We start from the raw sequence: 23,163 nt of genomic DNA, 5'->3' as shown, positions 1-23,163 counted from the left end.
CTCCTCCGTCTGCCGATAGCCCTAGCCCGAATCCTGCCCTGATTCATCATCCTGACCTGATGACTCCTGTTGCGCCTTCAGCCCCTGGAGTCTCCCCTCCAAAGTCCCAAACTCTCCGTATATCCAGTTAAACCTGTGCCCACTGCCCAAGCCTGGAGCTGTCTGCAGCAGTCTGTTTTGTGGGGTGAGGCTCTGCACACCTTTGGAGAACCCAGCACCTGCCACCTGAAGACTCAGTCTGCAACGTTTTAAGAAACAAGCAGGAAGCAAGGGGGCGCCTGCAAGGGCGGAGGGCTGGGGTTTGGAGGGCTGCCTCCCTTTGCTGAGCGGAGAGAGGGGAAAAAAACGTAAGCCGGCCCTCCCAGGGCGGGTGCTGGGACGATCTGCGGGTTCCCTGAGCTGACGCAGCCCTCCCCACAGGCTGGGCCGGAGCAGGGCATTACCCTGACAGGAGTGCGGGCTGGGGCTGCGGCCCCAGAGCCCGCAGAAAACCTGCCGGAGAAACTTGGCCACTCAGGACTTGGCGGCAGATCGGAGCCACATCAGGGCGCCCAGAGGCTCAGAGGGTGTGGGGCCGCGCCTGCACGGTTGGCGCTCCCTGCTCCCGGCCCTCACCTCTCTTCTCCCCACCTCCACCCCCTGCCTCGGCGGCCCTGGCTCAGGAAGCACGTGTGTTTTCCGCAAGAAACAGGAGGCTCCCCCAGGTCAGGCTTCCCTCTGCGGGGTGGGCCAGCACAAAGGCCTGCTGTGTGGCCTTGGATGAGTTCTTGACTCCGCTGTGCTGGTCATCGTCGTGTACCCGAGAAAACGGAGTGGAGGAGCGCAGTGTCCCGGGCACTGCCTCCGGGCGCGCAAGGTCACGTCACGGCTGGGCCACGCGTCATGCAGCGCCGCAGCCCCCGCGAGGGGGGTGCGGAGGGGCTAGCAACGCCTTTGCACTCTGGTGGTCGCGCCCACCACGGACGGCGCCGGGAGCCGGGGTCGCAGACCGTCCACCCCAGGGCCTACCGCCTGCCCGGTCGGGGGATGCGCTTTAAAGGCGGGCCGCCGGGCCTCCGCAGCTCGCCCCCTGGGCGGGGCCGCAGGCTTGGGGGCGGTGGGCGGTGGGCAGGGGACCCGAGACTCGCAGGCCCCGCCCCCGCCCCAGCCTCGCCCCGGCCCCTCCCGGACACCGCCCCGGCCTCGCCTCCGGGAGACCAGCTCCCGGGAGCTCCGGCCTCGGCCTGACGGACGGGGCGGAGGCGGGGCCGGCAGAGGAGGCCGCTGATTGGCCGGCGCCGCTGATTGGCCGGCGCAGGAGCCACTCACGGCCCCCGCTGCGTCGGGCCGCGCTCGTGCGGGCTCGGCTCGGCTCGGCTCGGCTGCGCGGCCGCGGACGGACGGACGGGCGTGCGCGGGGGGCGCGGGGCGCGGGGCGCGGGCCTCGGCGGCGGCGACGGCGGCGGCGGCGGCGGAAGCCTTGTGCCCCCGCCCGCCCGGTCCTCTCGCAGAGCCGGAGGCAGCGCGCGCCTGCCGTAGCTGAGCGGGCGCAGGCGCGGGGGGCGGCGGCGCGGGGGAGGCGCGGGGTCTCGGAGCGAGCGCGGCCCGCCGGGCGCCTCCGACCCGGCCCAGCCGACTGACTGACGGACTCGCGCGGACGCGGCCCCTCCCTGCCGCCGCCCGCCCGCGCGCCCGCCCGGGGCGCCCACCTCGCCGGCGCCGGGCCCGGGAGCGATGACATCGACGGGGAAGGACGGCGGCGGGGCGCAGCACGCGCAGTATGTGGGGCCCTACCGGCTGGAGAAGACGCTGGGCAAGGGGCAGACAGGTGCGTGCGCGCCGGCCGGGGCCGGGAGGCCGGCCCGCGGCGGGGCCGGAGGGCCAGGGGCGCCGATGGGCGCCGGGGGAGCCAGGGGACCGCGAGGGCCGGGGGCGCGCAGGCCCGCCGCCCGGGAGCGCCGCGCGGGGCCGGGGAAAGGAGGCCGCCCCGAGCTGGGCGCCGCAGGCCGGGCCCGCGGCTCCGGCCCGGAGCCGCGAACAATAGGAGGCCGGGCGCCCAGGCCCGCCGCGAAGCCCCGCAGGCCGCGCGGTTGCGGTCGGCCGGGCGCGGCCCAAGGACACGCGGCGCGAGCGGCGGGGCCCGGGCCCGGCCAGCGCCCCTCGGCCAGGCTGCAGGTGCGCGGGCCCGGCCGCATTGTGAGCCCGAGCGGCCCGGCCCATTGTGCCGCGGGAGGAGGGGGCCAGGCGGGCGCCCATCTGCCGTCTGCCGCGGCCGCGCTAATCGGCGTGCTGCCCGAGCAGCTGCGTCCCGGGCCGCGCGCCCCCGGCCGCGACCCCAACTCCGGCGGCCGGCGCGCGGGGAGGTCGCCGCGCGCGTCCTGCGGGGACCGGCCGCTCCGGCCAAGCCGGGCCCTCCCTCTTGGTGGGAGTGGGAGAGCGCCTGGGCCACTCACGGGGCTGGACAGCGCCTCTCTCTCCTCCCCGCCTCGGCTCGGAATGTCTGCGACACTGCGCTCCCCCGGGGGAGGGAGAGGGAGAGGGAGGCTGCTGACGGGCCGAGCGCAGAGCCCGGCCCGGGATCCCACACAGGCAGCGGAGCAGACCCGCGGCCCGGGGGAGGAGGGGGCTCACCGGCTGCTCCTGGCCGGCGGTCTTTCTGGCAGTTGGGTTAGACCCAGCCGGCGGCCAGTTCCCCATCTGCTTTGTGAGAGGCTGCGCTCAGCCATTTTCTTCTTGCCGCTGGTTGGGCCTCTCTCGCGGCCCAGAGGTCCGATTGGCACTGCCCCCATCCCTGTCTCCCTGGGAAGTTCCTGGGACCTCAGGAGGGTGCGGCAGGCTCCGGGTCCAGGAGGGAGCCGCTCCAGCCAGGGACCTGCCGGCCCTCCCCAAGCCCCCCAGGGTGGCCCAGAGGCGGAGCCTGGAGGTGGCAGGAAAGTGGGCCAAGCTGGGAGCTGGGTGGGGGTGGGGGGGCTGCGATGTAACTGAGGCCGAGAGAGGGTGCCTGGGCGGCGGAGGGGGTGCTCTCCCTCTCCTCCTGGGTGGGTAGCCCTCGCTGGTGCCAACTGCCGAGGCACTGGGGGCCCTGGGCTCCAGAGCAGCAGCTTTGGAAGTGGGGGCGGGGGGCCGGGTTCAAGGAGGAGGTGGCAGACAGCCCGTGTTCAACTGAGTTCAAAATACGCATGTTTCCTGGGAGAAACAACCGTCGTTGGTGAAATCCTCAATGGGGGAGGGGCGTTGGGGCAGCAGAATGCAGGAGGCAGTGAAATAATCTAATTATTGTACCAATAAAATGTTATTATAAGGAAACATCAGCCTGTAAGTGATGACAGCAGTGAATTATACGGCAGCGTGTCTCCGTGGGTAGGGCTGGCCTCCGTACTCTTCATTGAGTGATTCTGTCGTACAGTTAATTACAGGAGGTTCCCACTGTAATTAACAGTAATGAACACAAAAGGATGTGTGTAGTGTGTGAACAACAGGCCCCGTGATGTTTAGAAGCAGCTCCTCGGGCCCCTGTCTCGGAGTGGGATCTGCTCTCTGGTTGAGGCCCCTCTGGGGATCTGTCTGTCCCCTGCTCCTCCTGGCCTGAGTGCTCAGAGCTGCCCCCCGAGACCCTGATGGCTGGAGCGCCAGCTTCCTGTTGGCCCGTGTCTCTGTCCCTTCTGTGGCAGGGTCACCTAGAGTTTGGTGGACACGGAGCCTCGTGGCCTGTGTCCACCAGGCCTGCTCACTTGGCCTGTAGGCTGCTCTTTGGCAGCAAATGCCCAGAAAGCTGTAACTTCCCAGACCTGTTCCTTCACTCCCAAGATAACTGCCTGACCTTATCTGGGGGCTAGGCTTCCTGCCAGGAGCCCTCAGGGAACAGTGTGCTGCGGGGGAGCAGCTGCCCCTGAGCCATGCGGTCCCCCCAGACCCGGGGTGTGAGGGGTCCAGCCCGGCCCCCCTCGTCTCATGGACACCTCCGACCTCCCCACGCATGGCCTGTCCTCTGCCAAGGTTCTGTAAAGGGAGCTGACGGTAGACGTCAGTGGCGGTGGGCCGTGTGCGATGGCTGATCCGGCCACCTGGCCCCGTGTCCTGGGGAGGGGTGGGGGAGCGCGGGTCCTGTTGGGAGGCGGGCCCGCCCCCTCCCTCGAGACACTGCCTTTGGGGAATCAGATGTGGGGTGGGGGACACTGCAGGCATGGAGGGCAGGTGTGGACAGAGCCACTCCTCCGTCTGGCTGGACGTCCCTCTGGTGGCTGGCACAGTCCAGTTCGCATTTCTGTTGTGTCTCTAGCCACGAGTGGTTCTGTTTTGCTCGGTCGGCGTTGGGCTCAGGGCGGGGGTCTGTCACTCCTGCCGTGGTGGGCCTCCCCGTCAGGGCTGGCGAGGGGGTCAGGACGTCATTTCCGCACAGCTGTCCTTAACGGGCTGGCGAGGGTCTTCACCCTGGCTGCACCGGGGTTTCTGGTCGGTTGGGGGACAGGGCCTTCCAGGCCCGCTGGGGCGGGTGTCGCTCTGCAGGGTGGAGTCCACTTGCTCGTCCAGGAGAGGCTTCTTCAGCTGGGGGCGGGGGCGGGGAGGCACCCCCAGAGGGTCCAGCAGGGACCGAGGAGGCCAGGAGGGGCTGTGCCATCTTCACTCCCCCAGCCCCATCAGGAAGCGTGCAGCACACCCCCCAGGGCGCAGCAGACCTGGGGTGGGGGGTTCGGCACCCGTCGGCCAGGAGGACCCCAGGGAGGACAGGAGGGAGGTGGGCGCTGGGGTCCACGGGAGGAGGTGGAGTCCTCCCTTGGAAACCCCTCGTCCAGCGGGGAGGAGATGGGGGCCGAGACGGGGCTGTCTGGCAAGGGGTCCATCCAGCTAAAGAGAGAAGAGGGGATCGAGGGGCTGCCCTGCTGCCCCTGGGCAGGTTTGCAGGGTGATGGGCTCGCCGGTGGGGAGAGCCCCTCCAGGCTCTCGAGGGACTCCTGGGAGAATTAACGTGGGTGCTGGTGGAAGGCAGGCTGGAGAGGACTCCTGGGATGGGATGGGGCAGGTGAGCGAGGGAGACTCAAGTGAGCTGGGAAGAGAGACAGGTGTGAGCTGGAGGAAAACAGGTGAGCTGGGAAGGGGCAGATGTGAGCAGGAGAGACAGGTGAGCTGGAGGGAGGGTTTGCACCCTGGGATGACCCATGGCTCAGGACCAGGAGCGGGGGCAGGCAGAGGTGGAGACGGGCGGGGTGGTGTGCAGGGCTGTGTCCATTTCAGGAGGCTGAGCAGAGGGAGGCAGCTGTGTAGCCAGCCAGTGGCCACAACCCGTCGGCCCCAGGGGTGGTCAGGGAGGGGCTGGCTCAGGAACCAGCCTGGGGTGCCATGGGGGGCTGAGGCCCGGAGGAGTGGGCGTCCCTGTGTGGGTGGACAGAGCAGGCTGGGCAGGGTGGGCCTCCACTGGCCGCACGTGGGCCGCTTGTCCTGTCGGATGGTCAGTGCGGCCGGCAGGCCACGCCGCCCTTTGCTGTGGGTCCGGAGCCTCCCACTTTGTGCCTTAGGCCAGACCCAGTCCATCTAACCCACTTTATAAGCAGGGAGCAGGCCAGAACCGAACTTGGTCCAGGACAGTGGCTCCCAGCAGCCGTGGGAAAGCCCGCGATGCTCACGGCACCCTGGTTAGACGTTAGCACCCTGTCACTGAGGAGCTGTGGGCAGAGCTGGAGGGCAGTGGAGAGCCCACACCTATGCCCTTGCCTCCTTGGCGGGATGGGGGGTGGAAAGGCTTGGCGCCCCATCAGTGATGCTGGGACAGATGCCGCTCAGCCGTCTCCCAAGGCACAGACCCTCCCCCAGGAAGCCCCCTGCCTAGGCTTGGAGCCAGCCCTGGGGGGGCTGTGCTTGTGCACAGAGGGCAGCTCTGCACGGGGTCCCTAGGGTGACGGGGGGTTTCCCCTCAGAGGGCGGGCCTTTTCCTGAAGGGATGGGAGGGTCTGGGTGGACCGAGCCCAAGGACCCCGGTCCCAGAGCGTCCCCGGCCCACCATGGTCCCCTGTGGCTCTGAACACCTCTGGGTCTTCGTGCACCCGCCCCACCCCCTTGCCTCACCACTGGCTGTGGTGCCAGGCTCTGCAGAGACGGGGTGGGGGGCAGAGGCCTGACCTGCTCTGGCAGAGCTGGGTGCTGCCCAGTGCCGCTCTGGCCGGGTTTCCAGGGGGCAGGGGGACCAGTGGCGGCCCCCAGCATGGTGTGGGGGCCTGCCTCTGCCCATGTGTGCCAGGCATCGTCTCTGGAGCCATCTGTCTAGGAGTGGCTTGTGGACAGGGCCAGGTCTGGCTCTTCTGGAAGCAGCCAGGCCAACACTGGCCACAGCCCTGAGGCAGATCCTCACTCGGGGCTCCAGGGGGAACCCCTGCAGGACAGACAGCCGTCTGACTGTGCTCTGGGCAGGGGAGTGGAGGGTCTCAGACTCAGCCCCGGACTGCTGGACGGTGGCCAGGGCATCCCCGAGCCTCGCTGGTGACTGGCAGGCTGGGCTGTGTTGGGGGCATGTGTGCACTGGGCCCCCGGGCTGGCTGCCCTGCCCTGGCCCGTCCCAGCTAACCCCGACCGCTGTGGGTGGGTGGCGAGGGCGCGACCGGGAGACTGCAGGTTGTGGCTGTCCACCCCCACTTTGCTCTGGCCGCTTTTTCCCGGTTTTCACTCCAGGCACTTGTCTGTGGGGAGGTCTCCGGGCCTGCAGGTGTCAGGGACAGGGGGCAGTCTGGTGTCTTGAGAGGCTGGGCAGCAGCCCCGGCCACGTCTCCTCTGCCTGCCCACGTGCCCTGCTCACTGCTGGCACCTTCCATGTGCCTGGAGCGGGCAGGCCCTCCAGGGTCAGAGCCTGCTCACGGACAGCTTACATGGGCCGTGCTGCCGTGTTCATGGGCCCAGGGAAGGTGTGTGGCTGCCTTGCACCAGGAGTGTCCGGGGGACCTGGTGCCACCTCGTGCTCTGATTTGGAGAGCACCTTCGAGGCCAGTGGCACCCAGAGGGTCGGGCAGTGCCCGCAGAGGTGGAGGCAAGTGGCACCCGGAGGGTCGGGCAGAGCCCGCAGAGGTGGAGGCCAGTGGCACCCGGAGGGTCGGGCAGTGCCCGCAGAGGTGGAGGCCAGTGGCACCCGGAGGGTCGGGCAGTGCCCGCAGAGGTGGAGGCCAGTGGCACCCGGAGGGTCGGGCAGTGCCCGCAGAGGTGGAGGCCAGTGGCACCCGGAGGGTCGGGCAGTGCCCGCAGAGGTGGAGGCCAGTGGCACCCGGAGGGTCGGGCAGTGCCCGCAGAGGTGGAGGCCAGTGGCACCCGGAGGGTTGGGCAGTGCCCGCAGAGGTGGAGGCCAGTGGCACCCGGAGGGTCGGGCAGTGCCCGCAGAGGTGGAGGCCAGTGGGCACCAGAGAGTCGGGCAGTGCCCACAGAGGCGGCTGCCCTCCGGCCCTGTCACAGTGTGCCTTCCTGCCCAGTCCACCCGCACCGCCTGGCTGCTCAGAGTGGGGCCCCTCGGGGCCTGCGGCCGCACGGATCACAAGGCCTGCCTGTGGCCCCCGGGGCGCCGCTGTGGGCCTGGCCTACCCCGCCGTGCAGCAGGCCCCCAGGACCTCGTGGGCGCCTTGTTCCTTGCAGGGCGGTTCTGTGTTCACGATCTGGAGTCACAGCCGGGGACGACCCCGGGCTCTGGCGCTCGAGGGGCTCTGAGCCCCAGGCCCCCCACGGCCTTTGTGAGGCCCCGAGGGCCAGTTGCAGTGCCGGGCGCACGTGGCCAGCACCGGCCAGGGCCATCGAGGGTCTTGGGGGAGGGTAAGGGCCCCCCCCGTGGTGGTCCCTGGTTTGCCCTGGACTCTGCAAGAAGTCCTTGGACACAGAGTGGGCAGGCGCCTCCGGACAAGCCCTGCAGGAGAGCCCTCCCCGGTGACAGGCCTGGCCAGCCGCGTGGCCCCCACAGGCCGGCCGATGCGGCCAGGTCAGCCCGCGCTGGGTGGTGAGCCCAGGGTGGGCCTCTGTGAGCCCAGCGCCCAGGTCCTGGCTGGGGTTGTTGGAGCTGCCCATGGCCTGCCTGAGGCGCCGCCCCAGGCGGGGCTGCCGGCCACCGAGTCGGGCTGCCAGGCCAGCTGCCTCGGACTCGGGACAAGGCGGAGGCTGGGCTGGGTCTGAGGCCGCGGGGACAAAGCAAGGATTGTCCGGGCTGGGCCCTGAGAGGCGGCCCCGGCCTTGTTCTGCAGCCTCTGAGGGGCCAGTGTTTCGGAGCGGGGCAGCTGGGAGCCCCCCGCGGGCCAAGGAAACGGCCCTCCTCTTCTGGGTTTTCTTCCCGGCCACTTGGGTTTTGTCCCTCAGGGCCCCGGGAGGCCGCTGGGCCTCTTGTTTCTTCCCTGTGCCCTGGGCTGGATCGGGGCCTCTGAAGTCAGTGTGTGTCCAGCGCCAACATGGCATCCTGGGACACCCCCGGCCGGGGTGCTGGCCTGCACGGACAGGGGCGCTCCCCGGGGGCTGGCCTGTCCTCATCCACATGGGGCCTAGGCCACGGCTGCCCCCTGGGCTCAGCCAAGCCCCGCGTCTGGCCCTCCTCACCCCGGGGCAGAGCTGGGAGACCCGCCTGGCCTGCGTGACGTGGCTGGCACTGGGGACACGTCAGGCTGTGGGCGGTTCTCGGGGGCGGCGGGAGGCTGCTCGGCCAGGAATTTGGCCTTTCCTGGGGAGGCTTGGCCGCGGTGCCCCTGGGTGACTCCAGAGCTGCTGGCAGCTGCCGGCCCGGCGGAGGAGCTGGAGGGTGGGGGCTGAGGCGGTGCCTGGTGGTGGAGGGTGGCCACGGGAACCCAGTGGGTCTCTCCCGGTGGTCCCTCCTGATGGCCAGTTTTGGTCTGGACCACAGGCCATGAGGCCAGAGTAGCCCCGGGGCAGCAGCCCTGAGGCTGCTGCTTCCTGCTCCCAGTTGCCCCTGAGCCGGGTCCAGCGGTGCATTGGGACCGTATGTCCAGCTTCCTCAGGCGTTGACTCTGGCGCCAGCTGGAGGCTGGGGCGTGGGCGGGCAGGGCCGTGGGAACCCGGGTTGGCAGAGGCTGTGAGGAGCCCTGCTGACATGGGGGCACAGGCTCCGCCGCCCCCAGCAGACTCCCCCCGACCCGTCATCCGGGAGGGCCTGCGACGGAGCTGGGCAGCCTCGTGAGCCTGTTTCCTCCCTGCAGGGAGTGCGGCAGGCGTTGGGTGGGCAGCTGCGGGGACCCGGGGATGTCCAAGGCCCCTGGAGAGGACTGCGTGTGGAGCTCCCCAGCCCCTGCCCTTCAGGGTGGGCCTTGGTGTGTTTGAGGGGCTGAGTCTTACACAGCTGTTCAGAAGGAGTCCCTTGGCCAGCCCTGTGGAGCCGGGAAGGAGCTGGACAGGGCGCCCCGTCCCGGGCCCAGAGAGCATCTTGGGTCTCTTGTCCGGGGTCTCTGCGGTCAGCCTGGGTGCAGAGCCCGTGGGGCAGGGCCCCCAGCCCAGGCTGTGCCGTGGGAAAGTCACGCATCTCCAGGCCTCTGTTTCCCAGCCCGGCCCCGGGGTGAGGGGGTGGTGTGCCCCTAGGGGACGCACCTGCTTGGGACCAGGCAGGGGGCTGGCAACAGCGGTCATTCTGGGGCCGAATGCGCGGCCTGGGCTGGGGGCCGGGGGAGGCAGCACTGGGATGGGACGGGTGGGCGTCGTGTCTGCTTCTCCCCTCGGCAGCCGGATTTCCATGCAGCGCCGGTTTTGGGGGCAGCGACTGAGCAGAGTGTGTGGGGATTGTGGCGGACTGGCCAGCTGTGCCGGGCTGAGGGCCCCCGGGGGACGTGCAGCCTGGGCTGGGGGGCTGCTTGTGCCTTCCCGTGGCACACGGCGCTCTGGGCAGCCTGTCCCCCTGTGCCCCCACCCCCGCTGACCTCTCGTGCCCAGCCTCCTGCCACGTGGCCGGCAGACACCTTTGTTCCAGGGCCCCAACATTCCTGGGCTGCTGTGGAAACCCACCACATACGGGCATTTCCAGAGACAGCAGTAGAGAAAGTAGCCCCCCTGGGCCCCAAGAGCCCACCCAGCCTCGGCACCGCAGTCACAGGGACAGTTTGCCTCAGCCCACTCCCCAGACGTTGTTGTCGAATTGCGAATGTTTCAGGGCTGGGTCTAAAAGATACTCTTTATAAAGTAGTGTATGCTTAGCATCCTGAGAAGTCAGCACTGATTTCCAAAGCTGGCAGAAGCCCCGTCAGACGCTGGTTTGGTGGGTAAGGACTGCTTCCTGGAGGCTGAGTCCCTCTGGCCCCCGGGCACGGCCCCTGGAGGTCTGGCCACCCTCATTCCCGCCCCAGCCCTGCTGTGGTGGCTGTTGGTGCCGGCGGGCAGTGCCCCGCGAGATGCCGGCCTGGCCCTGCCTAGGGGCAGCAGGCCCACCCAGGCTGCCCTGCTCACCATGCACGCGGGTGTGGGCCCAGGGGGGCTGCTCCGTGAGGAGCTCCCAGGGTCAGCTCTGTCCTGCAGCGAGTGAGCCTGAGACAGTGGAAGATGGTGGCCGGTCACTCCTGGTCCCGCAGCCCAAGCCGCTGCAGCCCTTGGGGGTGTAAGTGAGGAACAGGCACGGAGCGGGGGCCTCACGTGGGGGGCAGGGGGCTGAGGGAGGCCGTCCTGGAGAGCTTGGACAGCTTCGGGAGGGCGGGTGCCCTGCGTCCTTCCGTCGTGCTGGGTCCTGGCTCTGCCCACAGGCTGCGGTGGCCCTGTCACTGGGGGGCGGACAGATGTCGTGTGAGGCCGGCCGTGCATCCACGGGGCAGCCTCGGGCTTGCCCACCCCCAGCCCTTGCCTCCAGCTCCTCCTCCTGGGTCGCCTCTGCCACCACGTCTGGCCTGTGACCTCACTTGGGAGCCCCCGAGCCTGGACCCCTCGCGTTGTCTGGGTCTGGGGTTTCCTGCCTGGCGTCGGGGCTGCTCGAGGCCAGGGTGCATGCTCCTGCTAAAGTGGGGCTCACGCCGGGGGCGCCTGCTTCCGCACAGAGCTGGGGGCCCAGTGACCTGGGAGAACTGCTCTTCAGGCGCAGGATGGTCAAGGATAGCCCCAGGGCCAGCTGCCTGTGGGACCCCCACCCCCTGCACTCGCCCTTCTGTCTTCAGGGAGGGCAGTGCAGGCCCTGGGCGGTGCCGTCTCTGCCGCAGCCTCCTCCGGGCTTGCAGGGATGAGGCTAGGCGGTCACCAGGTACCTGGCGCCAGGCCCTCGCCCCGGGCGGCCTGCAGGCGGAGCTGTCCAGCACGGTAGTGCTGAAGTCCGCAGCTTCCTGGTGCCGCAGGAGAGAGGCTGCCATTAGCGGTTTGTCCTCCCACATCCCCTGCAGCTGTGAGCAGGCCTGTGGACAGGCCCAGGGGTCTTCGGAGAGTTCCCACACCTGGCTTCCCGGTGTGGGACTGGTCCTGTGTTGAGGAGCAGGTGGCAGCCGCCAGGCGTGCTCCTGGGGGAGACCCCGGCCCCCATTCCCCTCTCCGGGCAGAAGGAGCTGGTGGCCAGTTCTCCTGGGGCTGCTGCTGACCGGCCAGGCGAGGGGAGGGCAGGGTCCCTGCGCGCGAGTGCTGTTCGCCTTCCAGGGCTGCAGCACCTTCTCTGGTCTCGCGTTAACTCACGGTGCTTCCCTGGGAGCCCTCACCCGCCTGTCCCTGGGCTCTGAAGGCTGCGGGTGCCCCAAACCACCTGGGTCCCCCAGGGAGGGGCGGGCAGGCCGTGAGAGGCTCTGGCTCCCTCCTGGATCCCCTTATCTCGAGGGTCTTGTGACCCAAGAGTGCACGAAATGCAGGTGTTGCTTCAGAACGCTGGGACATCAGGGTGGCCTTGGAAGGGGTCAGGGGGGTACCAGCTGTGGGCTGGGTTCTGTGCCAACCCTCTGAGTGTGGGGTCTGCCTGCCTGAGCCCCTACCTGGGGGGACAGGGGTGTGGTGGGTGTGAAGGGCAGGTGTTACCCTCCACTGGCTCAGCCTCGGGGGGATCTGCCAAGCTCCCTGCACGTACAGGGAGGGTCCTCGGCCTCAGAGGCTGTGCCGGCAGGCCCCTCCCCAGGCCTGGGGCCTGGACTCAGGAAGCGAGGGTCCCCAGCTCCAACCCCCACTAAACATCCTGTGTGAGGCCGGTGGGGAGGCCGGGGATAGGCAGTGTTTGGGATGGACCGAGGCCTTGGGGTGGAGGCAGTATCCACGTGTGTGGGGTGGGGGCTGGGCTGGGTGCACGGGAAGGGTCAGACGCTGGCTTATCTCTCCAGGCGAAGCTCCTTTCAGATTGGAGGTTTGCTGGCTCTAAGCCCCAATCCCAGGGGATTTGTGACTAATTATAAAGTGGCACAGATAGGACCTTCTCCAGCAGATGCCGTGGGGCAGCTGAGGGCACCTGTGGGCGGGTGTGGGCTGTGCCACCTGGGAGGTGGCTGCCGGGAGCTTCCCGGGGGCTGCAGGGACCCCTCCGCCTGATTCCCAGGGGCCCAGTGTCTGTGGGCCGTGTTCCTAGATGCACGGTCGGCTTCGCTGCTGGCCCTGCTGGGCATGTGATGTCTCAGCATCTGTGAGAGCCGGCTGCTGCCCTGGTGCCGCCCACGCCCATCCGTCCCTCTGCCGGAGGGGCACTCAGACCCCTGTCCTGCAGCCCGCCTTTGGGGTCGGCTGGCTGTAGGGCCTCGGCTCAGGGGCCCTGCTTCCTGCCCCTGGCTCTGCATGCCCTCCTCTGGGCATCTGTGTGCTGCCCTGGTGTCTGCAGCAAGGGGTGTGGGGCCCCCTCCCTGTCGGGGTGATGCTGGTGATGCCCCGTCAGGATCCAGGCTGGTGGGACAGCGCAGTTGGGCCGCTGGCCGCGTCAGGGCGAGGGCCAGGGTATGAGCCTGGGGCCAGTCAGGGCTGTGGGCCTCCAGAGGTGACCAGGGCCCCGACCTCGCAGGCTCACCTCCTGTCTGTCCAGGGGCTGAGGGTCCTGAGTCATGCCTGGCAGGTGGCAGTCCTGTGGTGCCAGGTGCTGAGCGAGGGGTCCTGTAGTGACCAAGGCCTGGTTGGCAGCCCTCTTGGTGCTGCTGCAGGAGGCGGTGGTCTCCGGCCGCTGAACATGTCGGGGCATCTGGGTGAAGCAGGCCAGGCTCTGCTGGGGGCAGTCCTGACCAGGACAGGACCAGACGGGCAGCCACAGTTCAGGGAGGGCGGCTCCTGGGCCCGTCTGTTCCGGCTGGGCCTGGGGCCCTGGCTGTCCTCCCACCTCTGCCATGCCTGTCGAGCCCTGGGAAGACTCTGGGTGGGTGGGCATCAGCGCATGGCACAGGTGCTATCTTGGGGGCTCTGCGGTTCCTTGCTGGGCCTCGGGTTCCCCACCTGGGTGAGTCCTGCCGAGCCCGGGGTGCCGTGGACCGGCTCCTATCCCCACGGGGCGCCTCTGCTCTGGGCTGCCAAGCGGCCCATGGTGCGGGGCGGCCCTGGAAACAGCGTGGGTTTGTGGGGGGCTGTCAGCCCTGGGCAGGCTCGGGGTGGGTGTTGATGGAGACATTGGGGTGCCTGTGCCCCTCCTCTTCTCCGGCTTGGGGGCCCGGGCAGGTGCGGGCCGGCAGGGCGAGAGCCCGGGGACCCCATGCTGGCAGGACAGCATGTGCCTTCGGCTCCTGAGGTGTTGAGTCCAGGCCCCCAGGAGCCAGGCCTGCAGCCCGCAGGCCCGCAGGGCGCTGTGCGCAAATCCAGTGCCTCGCCTGCCCATCCTTGGGATGTGCTGGGGGCGGCACGCGGGACAGGCTCTGCTGCCTGGGCCGGGGGTCAGGGGTCAGGGCAGAGGTCCAGGAGACGCTGAGCAGGTCCTGGGGCCGGCATGTCCGGCGGGGCCTCTGCAGCGTCCTCCAGGGCTGGGCTCCCGTCCTGAGGCTCTGTGCCCATTGTGCCGTCAGCGGGCAGGTCCTGTCGCCCAGCCGTTCCATTTGCTCCCCAAGTGCCAGCCCCACGGGCAGGAGGTGGAGGGGTGGGCGTCCCACCGGGCTCCATGGCCTGGGCAGCTCCAGGCAGGGGCCACCTGGACCCCCTGGACGCGCTGGGGGCCCGTGTGGGCGGGCGCTCCCTGCCTCTCTCCTTCCCTCCGTCCTTCAGGGGAGCTGCCTGCTGACCGCTGAGCAGCTTCTGTTCTTACCCCGTGCTGGCACTCACGCCCGCAGGCGCCCTTCCGGGGACAGGCGCCCTCCTGACGCCTGACCCCGGCTGAGCAGGGCTGGGGCTCGGGCCACAGGCATTTCTGACTTCCTGCTGGTACCGCAGGCAGTGTGTGGGTCTGTCTGTCTGTCTGAGGGGTGTGGCAGGGAGCTTGTCCAGCACCTTGCTGTTTGTCTCATGCCCAGCACCGGCCGGCAGCCGCCTCAGCCCCTGACTCCCCCAGATTGTGTGCCCCCCACATGTGGTCTCAAGGCTCCACAGAAAGGGCGGGTGCAGAGGAGGAAACCAGGCCCCGGGCCTGCCTGCAGCCGCCTCCCTGTCCCACCCGGGACCCCAAAGCAGGGCTCGGACAGCTGATCTCCTGGGATGAGTCTAGGATGGGGTTCCCAGCCCTCCGACCCACAGGCGGGGTGGGGACAGAGGCTTCTTGGCCCTGGGGAGGGTAGGGCACAAGACCTGTTTTGTGGTTGGAGAAACCAAGTCAGCAAATAGCTTTTTTAAATGTGGATTAGGGTTTTTTAAAAGCAGAGTCCACGTTTGACACGGCAGAATGGTCCTGTGGCCCTGGCTCCATGCCCTCGGAGGGGCAGGAGTTCCTGGCCACTGACTGGAGGGCTTGTCTGCCCTGCAGCCGTGACCCTGCCCCACCTACTGGGCCGCGGGTGCTCGTGTGGCTTCCCAGGCCGATCCAGCGGCCCTCCTAGGCGTGCTGGGTGGGGGTGCGGCCATAAGTGAGCACGCTGAGCCTTGCTCTGCTTGAGCACAGGCCAGCCAGCAGACGGGAGGAGCCTGCCACGCACGAAGCTTCCCTGTGTCCTATGTTGAGAGCTGGGCGCAGGCAGGGCTGGGGGATCACCCGTAGCTCCAGCCCCACAGGGTGGGGGCTGGGGGGAGGCCCCGGGTTCCTTTCCGCCCTTGGCTTGGCTCCGAGCAGCTCTGGGCCGGCTCCAAGCTGGAGGGCCCCGCGTGCCCAGCCCGTCGCGTGGGCCACATCTGCCGCCAGGGAGGCTGTGGGTGCATCTGTCTGTGTGCGCCGTGGCAGGCGGCGCTCCCGTGGGTCTCCCGGGGCAGACGTCCCCAGCCGAGTCGCCGTCACCGAGGCAACCCTGTCAGTTCCCTGGGGCCTGGGGTGTTGGGGGGCCAGGTTTGCTGCTGAAGCGCGCCCAGGGCCTGCAGGCAGCCTACCTCTGCTGGGGACCCCTCCCCTCCCCTCGCGCACCAGGCCCCGGGTCACTGACCCTGCTTCGCTCCTGCCCATCAGCCCCACTCTGTCTGTCCGCCACCGGGCATCCCCCGGGCCTGGACAGCTGCTGGCCAGGGCACTGCACCCAGCGGGGCCTCTGCTGTCACCCCAGCGTCCCCACGGCAGGTGTGACCCCAGCCCCTGGCGGCCGTCTCCTCGGACGCGAGGCTCCTCGCAGCTTGTCCTCAGGGCAGCTGCACCCTCTGCCGCCCACTCCCTGGTCCCCTCGGGCCAGCCACCCACCTTCTTACAGATGCCTGGCCAGCGACCCCGGCATCAGCTCCCAGTCCTAAGGCTTCTGAAACTAAGGCACCAGCTTGGGGGAAAAAAAAATTTACCAGATTGAATTACTGAACAGTTGCTGAATTCAATCAGAATGTTTCATTGGGCTAATTTTACAGTGTTGAGTTGATAAAGCAGTTAATAAAAACCTCACGTGGTCATCTGCCACCGTTGGGAGTGGAGTCCGCTCCCTGGCCACCTGGGAGGCTTTCCCCACGCAAGTGGGTGCGGGGTCTGGACAGGGAGGGGGCCCAGCCGGCTGTGGACTGTCGCTGGGTCATGCACACCCCAGAGTTAATGGCTCCACAGTGCGTGCCCCCCAGACAGGGCCGCAGTCCCTCTGGGGCATCCTGCCCGGTGGCCGCGGCCCCCGAGCAGCTCAGCAGAGCAGGAGGAGGGGTGCCTCCAAGCGGGGGGTGCTGACCACACAGTAGGTGGATGCCCCGCAGAGACGCTGGCCGGGCGGGTGGGCTTCGGGTGGCGTGGCTGAGGGGTCCCGGGGGCCCGCTACGTGCGGGGAAGCCTCAGCCTGGATGTGGGGCTGTAATGCCCTCGGTCTGGGTGCCGGCCAGGGGACCTCAGCTGGGGAGGAGCGTCCACCCTCTGCCCCGGCTCCACGGAGTGGGACGCCACCCGGTCGTCGCCATGGCAACCGCGTGCTGCTGAGCTGGGGGCATCGTCTCTGGGGAGAAGGTGGCCTGCTGGCTGGGCCCTGAACCTCCTGGCCCTCTCGCGTCTCTCGTCAGCCTGGGGTGGGGGCACCTCAGCCTCCCCGGCCCTGACCCTGCATGCAGACCCCGCTCTGCCTGCCGTGAGCGCATCCTTCCGCAGCCCCGAGTGGGTCCCCCCTGTGCGGGGGTCCTGGACACGCCCGGGTGAACGGGTGCCGGGGCAGTGGCCTTTGGAAGGACCTGGGGGGAACATGGTGACCACAGGGGTGGGGGGCGTCATGCTGCAGCCACAGGCTGTCCCTGCTCCCTCCCGCCCCCGCCTCCCAGACCCACAGGGCAGCCTGGCAGACGGGGAGGGCCCCCAGCTCTGCCTGCAGCCCCGCCTGGCTCCCGGCTCCTGGGCTGGGCCTGAGCCTGGGGGCTGGGGCCACACCCGGAGCGTCTCGGGCCCCAGGTCTGCGCACGGCTCTGTCTGGCTCTGGTCCGGCCACAGTTCCTGCCTAGGTGTGTCGGATGCTGGTGTTTCTTCTGGGAATTGCCGGTCTCCTCGGCTCCGGGAAGCAGCCGGCGCTGGCGGATTCTGATTCTAAAAGAGCTCGTCACATAGGAGGGCCGGGTTCACCAGGCCTCCTTCCTGCCTGAGTCACTTCTGGCTGTGTGTCTCCCAGCGACTCAGTTCATGGGAAATCCTGGGGCAGGTGGGCCGAGCACCGTGAGCAGGCTACTGGGGCGGGGGTGACGGGGCCTGGACGCCTTGGGGAGGCAGTCAGCCGGTCCCAGCACCCAAGTGGAAACACTCCAGCACTTTCTGCGAGTCGCTGACTCCTCCCCAGAGCTGCTGAGACAGGGCAGCAAGTCGGGCTCAGCAAACGCGAGAGAAGGAAAACCCTCCGCTCTGCACGGTCTCAGCCTGGGCTACTCCGGGCCGGCCACGGAGCCTCTGAGCCAGGCCCTGTGGTGAGAGCAGCCATCGCTTCTGTCTGGCAGAGGCGTGAGAGCCGCCCGCAGCTGTGTGCCTTCTCGTCGCTGTGACGGCCGCGTGTCCTCACAAGCCACGACCTCCGCGTGTGCTGGCCGCTCTTCTCGGGGGTCTCCCTGCTCCATTCGAGTTGGCCTGGGGCACCTCCTGCCCGGCCCTGCCCACGGGACGCCGGGGCTCCCAGAGCCGCCCCAGGGTAGGGTTGAGGGCGGGCTGGTGTCCTGGGGGTGCTCCTTGGGTGGGGCTGGCCGCAGGCCGGGGCTTCATGGGTGGGGGCACAGCAGGGGAGGTGGGTCAGGGACCAGGCAGGTCATCAGCCACCCGCAGCACAAGACAGGCCCCGCCAGGCAGGCTGGCACCGTGGCGGGGGCGAGGGGAGTGGGCAGAGGAGGGGGCTCTGCCTCGCCTTTTGTGCAGGAGGCAGGTGCTGCTGGGGCTGGGGCAGGGGTCCCTGAGGCCCATGGGAGCCCTGTGAGCCCTGTGAGCCCAGGGCCCAGCTGAAGGGAGCGAGCAGCGTGTGGGGGGGTCTCAGTGCCCCTGTCTGTCTGCTCCCGGCGTTGTCATGGCAACAGATGGTGGTTTGGCAGGAGAGAGGAGGGGGAGGGCTTTGTGTGAGGAGGCTGGGGATTTGGAGACCAGCTGGGATCCTGCAGGGAGGGGCCGGGGACTCTGGCCCCCAGCGCAGCCCAGTTCCCAGGAAGGTTGTAGACACGAGCGCCCCTGCGGATGTCCCGCCCGCCCCACCTCTCCCCTCCTCTCAAGGCCAGTGCCCCCCCGGACACCCCAGGAGCCTGGGTCAGCAGGCACAGTGGGGTGGGGGGCTGCGGCTGGGCAGCGAGCCTGGCTGTGACCCCGTCCCTGGGGTGGGAGACGGGCTGGCTGAGCGAAGCAGCGTCACCCCATGCCACCACCAACGTCCGGGGTGCCCGGCCCAGGGTGCCAGCCCAGCGTGACCGAGCCCCAGTGGGTCTTGGGGCCACGGCCCCTCTGGTCCACCGTGTCCTGCTGTGTCTGGGGAGGGGCCCGACTTTGCGGGGCGATCAGGCCCCTCAGCCCACCCTGTGCCCCCTGCCCCTGCCACACACTCCCCAAGGCCAGGCTGGAGGTTCCTGCAGACAGCGTCCCTCCTTTAGGCCCCGTCTGGTGGCTTAGCCTCTGGGCTGCCAGGGACGGGAGTCCATTGGTTTCCTCGCTCCCTGTCGCCTTTCGGCAGTGTTTCCTGTCAGCTCGTGTGCGGGTTTCCGGGAGGCCGCCCAGCCTGTCAGGCTCCTTCCTCCCGGGGAAGCCCTCTGTCCTGCCCTGGACTGCTGTGTGTCTCTAAGGGGCCTCCTCCTTGGGGTGGGGGGTTCCCAGGACCCCTCTGGGTGGGATGGTGGCTTCCTTCTGGTCTGGTGCGCCCACCTGGCAGGTGACTTCCCAGGAGCGGTGGCCCGGGAGGTGCCCCCGTGAGCGCTGGCCTCGAGCGCTGATGGGGCCAGGAGCCCGTCCGGCTCTCCTGCCTCTTGCTTTGCATCAGAGCTCCTTGAAGCCAGGCCTTTCCCTCTGCTTCTTGACCCGACTGCCCGACCCTCACGGCACCGAGTCCGTGGTCCGTGGCAGGCCTGCCCCGTCCCTGCGTGGGACGCAGGTGGACAGCCTCCTTCACTCGTGAAACCCCGCGTTTGCCCTCTCGTTCCCGCCTCCCATTCCACTTCTCCGGACCCTCTAATCCCGCCAGGCTGAGAGCTGGACCGTCCTCTGCCAGCGGAGGGTCACCACAGGCGGCCTCTGCCCCCGCGTGCTCAGGGCCTGCCTGGTGCAGCTTCGTCCTCCCCCTCTTTCAGGCTGGGTGTGTCGTCTGCCCGCGCTGAGCCTCTTGCGGGCTGCATGTTCGGGCGTCCGCCTTCGCTGTGGTCACGCGCGTGCTGCGGTTGGCAGCCGCCGTCCGTCCTTCCATCTTCTCTTCGCTTCCTCTGCTTCCCGTACAGGCTTCCTCCTTTGCTGCCTTGTTCGCTGCCAACCAGGTGTTTTTAGTTATCGCCCCTTCTTCCCTCTTTCAGTGTTTGGCGCCCCCCTTGTTATCTCTTTAGACGTGGCTGTAGACCACTTGTCCTCACCGTCCTCGCCGGGGCCCTCGCGGGGCCCGTGAGGCAGACTGTCTCATTCTGCTGCGCTCTGTTCAGCTCGCACGCTCTACGTTGGCCTGTCTTAGACTTCACCAGTCCTTTCTTCTCTTGTGTCCAGTCTGCTGTGTGGTCCTTTCAGTGACTTCTTTTTGTGCATCTTTTCCTCTAATTAAAAAGATATTTTGTAATATTACTGCAAAGTCCTTTTCAGAAAATCCTGCCGCTTGGGCCAGCTGCCGCCCGCCGCGTTGGCTGCTTTTCTCTGGAGGTCTGGGTTGCTTTTCCTGCTTCTCTGTGTATGCCATCGTCTTTATTGTGCACCAGGCGTCACTTATGCAGAAGACCAGTGGGGTCCCCCAGGGAGGCTCACCTTTCCCCCTCGGGGGCTTTCTCTGGGTCAGGACTGAGTGGCCACTGCAGTGACTTTCTGTCCAGCCCTAGCCAGGTGTCTTGACGGTGTTAAGCCCACCGTGTGGGCGCCTTCTTTTGTCGTTGGTTCAAATGCCTGTCCCTGGAGAAGCCCAGTGCGTACTTGTCGAGTGAATGAGTGAGTGAATGAAGCATGCTTCCGTGGCCTCACCTTTGAGAGACCGTGCCCGGGATGTGGGTCCACGTGTGGGCAGTGGACGGGCGGACAAGGGCCTTCTGCTCTGGCAGGGCCATCTGCTCCGGGCATTAGCTCTTTCCACTCAGCTACTCTCTTCAGGTCTCACCCTGGGCTGGTCATCTCTTTCCACTCAGCTACCTGCTCAGGTCTCACCCTGGGCTGGTCACCTCTTTCCTGGGCTGATCACCTCTCTCCACTCAGCTACCTGCTCAGGTCTCACCCTGGGCTGATCACCTCTCTCCTGGGCTGATCACCTCTCTCCACTCAGCTACCCCCTCAGGTCTCACCCTGGGCTGATCACCTCTTTCCTGGGCTGATCACCTCTCTCCTGGGCTGATCACCTCTCTCCACTCAGCTATCTGCTCAGGTCTCACCCTGGGCTGATCACCTCTCTCCTGGGCTGATCACCTCTCTCCACTCAGCTACCCCCTCAGGTCTCACCCTGGGCTGATCACCTCTTTCCTAGGCTGATCACCTCTTTCCACTCAGCTACTCCCTTCAGGTCTCACTCTGGGCTGATCACCTCTTTCCTGGGCTGATCACCTCTCTCCACTCAGCTACTGCCTCTAGTCTCACCCTGGGCTGATCACCTCTCTCCACTCAGCTACTCCCTCAGGTCTCACCCTGGGCTGATCACCTCTTTCCTGGGCTGATCACCTCTCTCCACTCAGCTACCCGCTCAGGTCTCACCCTGGGCTGATCACCTCTTTCCACTCAGCTACTCCCTCTGGTCTCACCCTGGGCTGATCACCTCTTTCCTGGGCTGATCACCTCTCTCCTGGGCTGATCACCTCTCTCCACTCAGCTATCTGCTCAGGTCTCACCCTGGGCTGATCACCTCTCTCCACTCAGCTACCCCCTCAGGTCTCACCCTGGGCTGCTCACCTCTCTCCTGGGCTGATCACCTCTCTCCACTCAGCTACCCCCTCAGGTCTCACCCTGGGCTGCTCACCTCTCTCCTGGGCTGACACTTTCTCCACTTCACTTTTTCTTTTTGCTCTGCCTTGTTGGGCATTGTCTCATGTTTTTAGTCTTTATTTCACACTTTCTTTCTCTAGCTCTTACTGTTATATTTTAGAGCTCCTCCTTGTTTTTTCATCCTTTGTGGGGATTTCTTGTTTTATAGGTGTAGCAACTTACGAAATCCTGGTAAATCAATACAGTAAACAGTAAGACACTTTAAAGCTGTCTGTTTCTACCAAGCCAGTGCTGTTTCTTTCTCAGACGCCCTCTGACGTGTGCCTGGCCGTTTACCACCCATGGGAGAATCAGGAATGTCTGGTTGCCTGGCCTTCTCCTGGGGCGTCTCCTGCCCCGAGTTCAGTGCGCGGTGTCTGGTGGGGGCATGCTGAGGGCAGGGCCCGGCCTTTCGGCCTGCCAGGACGAGGACGAGCAGGCGCCTCCTGGCCCCTGGGGTCCTGGGCTGTGTCCCTGGCCGTGTTGCACTCTCGGCCGGGGTAGAGGGGGATGCCGACCTGCGCTGCCCACACAGCTGCACCCTCGGTAAGTGCCCGTCTGCTCCTGCAGCCCCGTCCCAGCTGGCACTGGCCACCGCAGCCTCTCCTGGGCACCCCACCCGGAGGCTGGCAGGCCTGGCCCCTGCCCAGCCCCCATCACCTGCCTTTCCTTCCAGAGGTCCCTGGTTTTGAGATCTCTCCTTTCTACCACCAGGCTCCCTCTCTTATAATCTGTGGGGTGGGGTCAGCAGGAGGCAAACACAAGGCACCCGGACCTGTCTGGCTGGCAGGACCCTGGCAGCCTCTCCTGGTGCTGACCCGCAGCCGACCTCCTCCCAGGTCCCCTCAGCATCCTGCCCCCTCTCCACCCCAGAGCCTCACCTGGCTCTGCTGCTCTGTCACCTGGGCCAGCAGAGTCCTCTGGGCCGGTTCCCCCCTCCCGCTTCCTCTGCTGATTCACCATCGTTGTCAGTGGAGCTGCTTCTGCACGCATGCCTCGGTGGGGCCTGCTTGGGAAACGCCTCCGGGCACCTCCTGGCCACGGAGGGTGCTCCTAATCCTGGCTGCCTCCAAAGCCCACGCCAGCCTGTGGTGGGGGCAGGGTCTCCCAGCTGCTGAGCCAGCGGCCTGGGTGCTTGGCATCCCCTTCATGCCCGGCAGGTGCCCGGCCTTTCCTACCCCTTCTCAGCTTTGACCTGGGGAACCTGGGCTGAGTGTCTCTTGGGGAGGAGGGTCTGTGTCGCCAGGGTCACTGTGGCCCCTCCCTCAACCCTCCGCTGGGCCCTGGCAACTGAGCCTTCATCCCAGGGCTCCGGTTGGTGGTGTCCCTCAGCACCTTCCTACTGGGCCCGGAGCTGAGCAGGAGCTAAGGAGGGGGTGGGCGGAGGGCAGGAAGGCCCCCCTAGTAGAGGATGGGGGCCCTGACCACAAAGCCTGAGCAGGAGCTTGGGGGGGGTGGGGGGAGGGCAGGCAAGCCCCTCCACCAGGAGAGGATGGGGGCCCTGACCGCAGCTCTGTGCCCACCGCTGGCCCAGCCCTGGAGGGCCTTCAGGTCCCAGCAGGAAGGGGGCCATGCAAGGGCAGGGCAGGATGGCCACGGAGGTGGGCAGGGCTCCTCATGGCAGGTGGGGAGCAGATCCCCGTCTCCTTCCTCCCTTGGGTCGAGGGCTGCCCCACTGAGCCTCCGGCAGCCCCCTCTCGTGTTTGGGTGCTGTGGGTGGGGGGAGCGGGCAGGGAGCCCTGCAGAGGCGGCTGCAGTGCTGTGTGAAATATTTCAGGGCTTAATTAATTTAATTTGAGAGGTTCCTTTCGGAGCGTGAACAGTCGTCTCCCAAGAGACGTGCGCCGCCCCCTCCCCCTCCCGCCTGCCTGGCGCTGGTGGGCGAAGGAAGCCGCGGAGTCTATATTGAGAGTGAGCCGCGCGGTGCTGCGCGCCCCCGGCTCGAGTCCTCCCGTTGCGGCCTCCTTCCCAGCCCCAGAGGAGCACGGGGCGGGGGTGAGGGTGTCGCGGGGGGCCCGGAAGCGTGGGTGCCCCAAGGGTGGATGGCGCGCGATGCGGGCGTCCCCACCAGGGCGTCCCCACCAGCCCGGGGAGGAGGGGAGGCTGGGGAGCTCGGCCCCCGAAGGAGAGCACGAGGGAACCGGGGTGCGCTCTGCGCACGAGAGCGCGGCCTGGGGGCGGGAAAGGAGGGGCCGCGGGCAGCTTTGATGTGGCGG

The 23,163-nt window shown here is 67.7% G+C and overlaps 1 protein-coding gene across 18 annotated transcripts in view; it reads left to right on the top strand.

Annotated features, from left to right (window-relative positions):
* Positions 1-1,490: 1,490 nt before the first annotated feature.
* The window catches only part of BRSK2 (BR serine/threonine kinase 2), a 49,955-nt gene continuing 28,282 nt past the window's right edge, over positions 1,491-23,163 (top strand). For 8 of the 18 annotated variants that reach the window (XR_003033311.2, XR_009493390.1, XR_003033312.2 and 5 more), the window contains exon 1: positions 1,496-1,807. Coding sequence is in view for 13 of the 18 variants with exons in the window: in XM_024987615.2 (XP_024843383.1) it covers positions 1,714-1,807 (94 nt within the window). In the remaining 5 variants the exon portion in view is untranslated. Of the gene's footprint in view, positions 1,808-23,163 lie in introns of all 18 variants that reach the window. The other 10 variants (XM_024987605.2, XM_024987602.2, XM_024987603.2 and 7 more) reach the window with 6 other exon arrangements.

This window comes from Bos taurus, chromosome 29, assembly GCF_002263795.3.
Source record: "Bos taurus isolate L1 Dominette 01449 registration number 42190680 breed Hereford chromosome 29, ARS-UCD2.0, whole genome shotgun sequence".
NCBI classification, from domain to species: domain Eukaryota; kingdom Metazoa; phylum Chordata; class Mammalia; order Artiodactyla; family Bovidae; genus Bos; species Bos taurus.
Note: the sequence above shows the minus strand (reverse complement) of the source record. Positions and strands in the feature narration are given on the sequence as shown.